The 7,929-nt window shown below is 32.5% G+C and overlaps 1 protein-coding gene across 1 annotated transcript; it reads left to right on the top strand.

Annotated features, from left to right (window-relative positions):
• The first annotated feature begins 1,611 nt into the window (after window positions 1–1,611).
• LOC131633783 (AP-1 complex subunit mu-1-I-like) lies at window positions 1,612–5,808 on the top strand. Its single transcript, XM_058904468.1, has 7 exons — window positions 1,612–2,020; window positions 2,185–2,258; window positions 3,151–3,213; window positions 3,307–3,482; window positions 3,566–3,634; window positions 4,178–4,288; window positions 5,557–5,808. Exons 4-7 carry the CDS (start codon window positions 3,423–3,425, stop codon window positions 5,806–5,808), a joined length of 492 nt encoding a protein of 163 aa, XP_058760451.1. The 5' UTR covers window positions 1,612–2,020; window positions 2,185–2,258; window positions 3,151–3,213; window positions 3,307–3,422.
• Window positions 5,809–7,929: the final 2,121 nt, after the last annotated feature.

Raw genomic sequence — 7,929 nt, 5'->3', positions numbered from 1 at the left:
GATCCACCATGCAACTGTTGTCTTGCTCCAACTGGTTGTACAATTTACGATAAAGATGATTTTTTTCTTTGTACTGCGCATTGAAATATATAGTGATGTGATGTGAAAGTTTATTCACATACACAAAATATCACTCTTCTGAATTTTAATAATTGTGGCATAATATTGTCGTACAAAAGTTATAATAACTTAATATGAAAAATAAAGCAACTATGTAAGATGAAATTTCGGATTCATCATTTGTGTCAATTTCATTATTTTTTGGGTTCGATAATACAAATCCTCATGCTACATAAAAGAAGTCATAGAACAATGTCACTTAAATGTGTGACATTTAATTTCTTTCACATATGAATTTTACGGCTAACTCAAACATTTAAAATAACTTTGTCGATAATAACTTTTCGTTGAATGAATTATTCTTTGACATATTTTTCATTTCTCGGTTGAAAAAAAAATACTACATAACATTCGATATATAAAACTCCTGTTTAAAATTATATATGAAAAATTCAAAATCGGTTGAAAATTTAGATATTTAGCGCTGAAGCATGAATACTTATAAAATAGTCAAGTATCGGTACCGATATATTATCTTATAGGATTCGGTTATTTTCTATTTTTATTATCCAACTCACAATTAGAAATACACGTATTACCTGCGGAATTTGCTGCGGAAAATTTTCCGCAGGTTTACCTGCAGAATTTCCTGGGACTTTATTAAATATACTAAAATTTTCTGTGGATCTAGAATTGGCAGAAAATTCCGCAGGAATACCTGCGGATTTTTCTGCGGTTTATATATTTCAAACAGAAAGCGAAACTATAATGCAAAATCCGCAGGTAAATCCGCAGGAATGTTTCCTGCGGATTTTGCTGCGAATATCTATTCTATAATAACCAAACTATTATACAAAATCTGCAGGTAATTCCGCAGGAAACTTTCCTGCGGATTTTGCTGCAAAATTAACTATTTTCTTAAAATAATAGTAATTTTTGTTTAATTTTTTTAAAAAAATTAATCATTATATTTAATGGTTAATTATATAATATTATTATATTAATTAATGTTTTAATGTGTTAATTATTTAATATTATTATATAAATTAATATTTTAATGTGAATTGTGTTATTTTTAAATTTTTTATCTTAATTTTTGATGAAATAAAAGGTATAAAAAATTTGAAAACTAAAATTAATAAAAGGTATTACAAATTTTGAGAATGGGTATCAAAGTTTTAAATATAATAGTAATTTTTTTAAATTAATATAATTCTTCGATTTGTATTATAATAATATATTTCTTCTATTTTAGTATTTATTTTTATGGTGTTTTTTATTTAGTTTAGTTTTAATTTTTAATCCTTATTTTATCTATGTTATTAATTATTTTTATAATTTTTTTTAATTAATTTTTAATTTTAATCTTAGTTTTTAATAAAATAAATGGTATATAAATTTTGATATATATTTATTTTAGAGATTAATAGATAAAATAAATGGTATATAAATTTTGATATATATTTATTTTAGAGATTAATAGATATGGTGGGTAAGTATAAAAAAATTTCAATTGTTACGTCGTATGTATAATAAGATACATCAATTGTCACTCTTCATCTCCACAAACCAGTTGAACGTTGAGCCTTATTTTCAATGGCATTGTCACAATTTCGTTCTTCTCTCAAATTCGGTAGCCCATTTCCAATGGCAACACTCTCTTTCTTCACCAATTCCTCCAAAACCCTAACCCCACCTAACCACCCCAAAACCTCAATTTCAACAACCTCTCCATCCGTACCAAAATCCGTACCCGAAACCCTATCCAAATTCGCGCGGCGGCCAAGGAAGATTTCTCTTCCAACAAAAGCGGAAGCAATGAGCAGAAGGAAACGATTATGCTTCCCGGTTGTGACTACAACCATTGGCTCATTGTAATGGAGTTTCCTAAAGACCCTAAACCCTCTCGTGAACAGATGATTGACACTTACCTTCAAACTCTTGCTACTGTCTTGGGAAGGTTAGTTTTCTACCGTTGCTTCTCTTTTCGTAATTTCGAATAACGTTTGGGATTTTCTGTTGAATGGAGTTGGTTGTAGTTGAAATATATTGATACATGATGATTTGAAATTGAGAATAGTTGCACGTTTTTCTATTGATTATGTGTTAAATTTGAATGTTTAGTTTAGCTTTTGGAAGAAAAATGCAGAATTTGTCCTCGCTCGCAAGGTGTTCGATGAAATGTCCCAACCGAATTCGTTAGTCTTCTTCTTTCGCTCTCAACATTTTCATTTCTTGCATTATTTTTTTTATTTGTTGAAAATTGAAATAGTGTTTCTCTTGTTTCAGCTTTTGTGGCGAAGTTAGCGGTGAGAGAGGAATTTGATTTAGTTGATGTTAACGGCTCAACGAAATTGAGGAATGTTTATTGTATGAGTACTGTGGATGATGATAAAGGACTTGGTCCTACTGTTCCTTCTCAGATTGAAATTTCCAACATTGTTAATGGTATGGTGTTTTCTTGTTTTGTTGAATTTACTCTGTAGTTCGCTGATTCGCCGCTGTAATCAACTGTGGATTAATAGTAAATGTCCAATTTGGTCGTTGAAATTGGAGGAGTCATCCGGTGTTATGTAATCTACATTATCAATATTTGAAATCAATCCATAAAATAGCAAAATGTTAATCTAATTTGTTCATCCTTATATTGATTTGCAATTCAATGCATCCTGACATTATTCACTTTATTTCAAATTCGCTATTAAATGCATCATTTTGGAACACTGATACTGCACGCCTTGATTATTATTATCCCTCCGATTGTCTTATTTCACTATAATTGGAATCATAATTTTGATTGCTATTTTTGGGAGTATGAAATTGTTTTGGAATTGTGACAGGGTGATCCACAGTCTCAAGATCCAGTTGTATATGATAACGGTGTAAGCTATATGTTTGTACAGCATAGCAATGTTTACCTCATGACATCAACTAGACAAAACTGCAATGCTGCTAGCCTCATTTCCTTCTTTCATCGTATAGTTGATGTAAGCACGCACTATTGGTTTCGATTTCGAATCATTTGGATTGAAAATTTGTGTAGTTTAGTTATGCGATAATAACTATATATTGGAATGTGTTTTGAGGCAGGTGTTCAAGCATTATTTTGAGGAATTGGAAGAGGAATCTCTTAGGGATAACTTTGTCGTTGTGGTAAAGTGCTTGTGTATCTATGGACTTAGTTTTTTTTTATTAGTTGGATTAATTCATTTGGGTAAAAAGGTGAATTCTTTCTTTGGTTGGCAGTATGAACTACTTGATGAAATAATGTACTTTGGTTATCCACAATATACTGAGGCGAAAATTCTTAGTGAATTTATTAAGACAGATGCTTATAGAATGGAAGTTAATCAGAGACCTCCATGGCTGTAACAAATGTTGTTTCGTGGCGCAGTGAAAGGATAAACTACAAGAAAAATGAGGTAACTGTTATAAAAGTGAATATGTTTCGTTTGGATGTGTGGTTTTATGGTCTAAGGAACCAATTAATATATTTTGTTTTCAGGTTTTCTTGGATGTGGTGGAGAGTGTTAACATACTTGTCAATAGCAATGGGCAAATAATTAGATCTGATGTTGTTGGTGCACTGAAGATGAGAACATATTTGATGTTTGCTTTATGCTTTCTCTGAGAACTACTGAATTTCAACCTCTTAAGATGCGCTACTAGTTATTTGGGTTTAGTAATATAGCTTACATAGATTTTTTGTTAGGGCGATTTGTCAGAAATCATTTAGGTGTCCCTTCCGAGCCGAAGGGTGTCTGTCGTGTAAGTGCCGGAGCCATTTGGAGTGAAAAAACTTTATTTTCTATTGTACACCTAAGTGAAGTGTCTGACACATGTCATAAGAGTGTTGTTGTTCGAAACATGTCAGACACAGGATGTGCTTAAAACCAGTGGGGCTCATGCTTCATAGATTCATATAGATCCTAAACCCCCTGGTTTTGCTTTTGGCTGTTCCATAGTCACTTGCTAGTCTACTTCCTTGTTAACATTTTATTTTTACATTCCTTTTCACCTTAGCTTGTAATTTATTTTTAACTATTCCTTTGCCGTCTATCTGCATATTTTCTGAACACCAAACTCACGATCATTGATAATGTAACTCTTATGTTAGGTCATGATTCAGATCTTCTGGATATGCACAGTATGTGGTGAACCTCTCTCCCAAACTGCTCAGTCATTTATGCCTGAGTTGATGTATGGAGTAAATCAGAGTTTGGAAAAGGTTAGTGTTGCTCATTCACTGATTTCAAAAGATCTCTCTTCCAACCTCATATATCCAGTATCAGTTTTAGAGCTCTCTATTGTGCTCAGTTGAATTTCACATTATATAGGCAGATCATCTTTCTTGTTGGTTTGAAGGGTAGTATTAAACAATTAGCCAATGTTTTCTTACTAATTAGGATTGCAGATTCTATCAATACATTATGTATATTTCATCTAAATCCACTGCTTCATCTAAGCGGCCAAATATCTTTTCAAATATCTTCTTTGCCTCTATCAGATTGCCACATTTAGAGTACATGTCAATTAGGGCGCTTTCAATGCACGAGTCAGTATCCAAGCTGGCCTTGCATATTAGACCATGAATTTGAAAGTCTAAGTTATTGAAAGTTTAGATGGTTTTTGAGTGTTTCGGATATCTTATATTTCAATTTTTCTTTGTTTCAGTATATTTATTGATGGTACTCTTAAGTCTTATCTTGGGGTCATTTCTTACACATTTTATATTTGTAAAACTTGAATGAAATATATTATATTAATTTATTTGTAAAGTGATTCAAAAGGTGAACGGTGATATCATTCTTGTGGTTACTTTTATCATTCATATAGTATATAGAAGTATGCCCCACTACCACATAAATATAATGTGCTTCCTTTTTTATTGATAAAATGATAAAATTTAAAATCATTATGCTTCCTGCTTGCTGATCTAGATAGTGGAAAGTGAAGATATTATTAATTGAATTATTTTTCTTCAGGTGTTTTGAAATAATGATGCTCATATTCTAAAATTACTTTATTAAACTTATTGTCACGAACTTTCTTGCAGGACACATTGTTGATTGTGCTTTTACTGTGGCGTTCAACCCAATTCTGTTTTAACTAAATAAGCATTTTGTTTTATACATTGCATTAAAATATAGTGAGATAGCTTCTACAAACTCACTCTTTGAGTGACAACCAATATCTTTAAGTTTTAGATACACATTGTTGATTGTGCTTTTACTGTGGCGTTCAACCCAATTCTGTTTTAACTAAATAAGCATTTTGTTTTATACATTGCATTAAAATATAGTGAGATAGCTTCTACAAACTCACTCTTTGAGTGACAACCAATATCTTTAAGTTTAGATGTATATGTTGTTTTAGATGTTATTTGTTTTAGATCTTTAAGTTAGATTGGGTGGGTTCTAATTATTGTTCTAAATGTATATTTTGTATATTTTGTTTGGGTCCCCTACTAAGATTTGTTGCACTCTAATTTTTCAGGTTTTGCATTCCTTTGAATTCTCTCAAACTATGCCGCAAAAAAAGTCCAAGAAGAAGAATATATCAACTCAACATGAAGTCACTCAACCTCAATCCAATCAACCCCAACCTATTCCGTCCCCAACCCACTCCACCTCAACCTATTCCATATCTTATTCAACCTCAATTCACTCAACCTCAACTCACTTAACCCCAACCTTAATTGACTTAGTTTTTGGATTGTATTATCATTTTAACTTGGTTGACAAATGATTAGTAATAACTTGATTTTTTGAATCATTTTTAGTAATGACTAATTCTTACCAATTATGTTCTATGAATTCAAGTTTAATTTAAATTGAAAATTATAATTTTATTTTATATTATAGTTATTTAAATATATATAATGGTTCAAAAGTTTATTAAAATAAAAAAATTATTTAATTTGAGAAAGAAATTTCCTGCGGATTTACCTGCGGATATACATTTCCTGCGTATTTACCTGCGGAATTAGCTGCGGATTTACCTGCGGATTTACCTGCGGATTTATCTGCGAAAGGTTTCCTGCGGATTTAGCTGTGGATATACCTGCGGAATTATCTGCGAAAAGTATTACCCACGAAGGTTTTAGCTGGGGACATAAAATCGCAGGAAAATCCGCAGGAAATATGTTTCCTGCGGAAATTTAGCAAATATCCGCAGGTAATTCCGCAGGAAATACGTGTATTTCTAGTAGTGACTACTTTTTCTATTTTGGTGCATATAGTTAGGTTTAGTTAGTTGCTTGATATACAAGCAAGACTTGTATATATAGACTTAACAGTTGTAGTTTAGAGTCAAGTTCAATAATGGAAATTATGAGCAAGAATAACTTGAAGATCTTATTTCTCCTCCTTCTTCCTTCTTACTGTTTTCAGAACCCACCATTGTTATCATTTTCTTCTTCCATTCTTGAGTGTAACCCCCCATTCGTTCAATGGAAGATCCTCTTCAAAACAACAACAACAATCACACAATTAAGAATCCCGCTCTTGATCAAACCAATGCATATTACCTTCATCCAGCTGAGAATCCTAGTGTTGACTTACTTTCTCCACCATTATCAGAGAAAAACTATGAATCTTGGAGTAGATCAATAAAGAGGGCACTCCTAAGCAAGAACAAAATCAAATTCATCAATGGTAAACTCCCTTAACCAAATGAATATGACAGTCTATGTGATGCTTGGGAACGATGCAACGATATAATGTTTGCTTGGATCTTTGTTTCTTTATCTCCAAACATAGCTCAGAGTGTAATTTATGTTGAAAATGCTGCACAGTCATGGACTGATCTCCACAACCAGTTTTCCAAAGGTGACCACTTTCGTTATCTGATTTTCTTCAACAAATTCATTCAATGAAACAAGCTGAAAATCAGTTACATCTTACTTTAATGAGCTAAAGAGTTTATGGGAAGATCTTGAGGCTCTTAGAACCCTTCCCAATTGTATCTGCGGTGCTCATGATACACTTAAGAAATAAAGAGATGCATAATATGTTATCTGCTTTCTCAAAGGGTTGAATGATAATTTCAACCATGTCAAGTCTCAAATCCTTATGATGGAACCATTACCTGATGTTGCCAAAGTTTTTTCATCCATCTTACAAGAAGAACGGTAGTTAGCTTCTCCCTCTGATCGTTCCAAGAATCTTATGGCTCAGACTCATAATTCTTCACCACATACTAAATTCCAATCCAAACAAAGCAAAGGTCATGACAAACTATACAATCAAGGCAAAAGTTTTGGCAAGTTCATAGTTTGTTCCTTTTGTGGCAAAACATGCTCAAGATTGGATTTAACAAGGCCAGGATTTGGTGTTATATAAACATGTTCATCAAGATCTCCATGGAGAAAAGTGTTATTAACATCCAGATAGATCAAATGCCAATTTTGGGAGGCAGAAATGGCTAAGAGGAGCCTGATGGTGGTTATTTTAACAACTCATGAAAAGTGTCCATGTTTTCAATACCTCGAGTTTATGTGTAGCCTTTAGCAACTAAACAAGCTTTGTATCTCTCTATTGATCCATCAGAATGTCTCTTTATTTTGCAAACTCATTTGCAACCTATAGGATTCTTGTGAAGGGGGTAAAGGAGTCATGAGCCATGTGTTGTTCTGTTCGAGAGCTCGAAAATTAGTTAACATAGTTTGATTCCAACAATCGTGTTGAGAAGCTTGTTTAAAGGTAGTAGCCTTAGTTTTAGATGTGATGGCAAGAATGTAGTGATTGGAAGTGGGATAAATGTGAGTGTAGCAGTGAAATTTGTGAGACTAAAGCCATTGAATAGACTTAGCTCATATGTTTTAAACAGGTTCGCCACCGCGCTTTATTGTTTCCAAAAAATGGGAGA

This window comes from Vicia villosa, unplaced genomic scaffold, assembly GCF_029867415.1.
Source record: "Vicia villosa cultivar HV-30 ecotype Madison, WI unplaced genomic scaffold, Vvil1.0 ctg.001177F_1_1, whole genome shotgun sequence".
NCBI classification, from domain to species: Eukaryota; Viridiplantae; Streptophyta; class Magnoliopsida; order Fabales; family Fabaceae; genus Vicia; species Vicia villosa.
Note: the sequence above shows the minus strand (reverse complement) of the source record. Positions and strands in the feature narration are given on the sequence as shown.

Excerpts from the sequence above, each read along its gene's own strand:
- LOC131633783 (XM_058904468.1), top strand. The coding sequence starts at position 3,423 with ATGGCTGTAACAAATGTTGTTTCGTGGCGCAGTGAAAGGATAAACTAC. Across the intron at positions 3,483-3,565 it reads TAAACTACAAGAAAAATGAG|GTTTTCTTGGATGTGGTGGA; the intron begins GTAACTGTTATA and ends TTTTGTTTTCAG. Across the intron at positions 3,635-4,177 it reads GGCAAATAATTAGATCTGAT|GTCATGATTCAGATCTTCTG; the intron begins GTTGTTGGTGCA and ends CTCTTATGTTAG.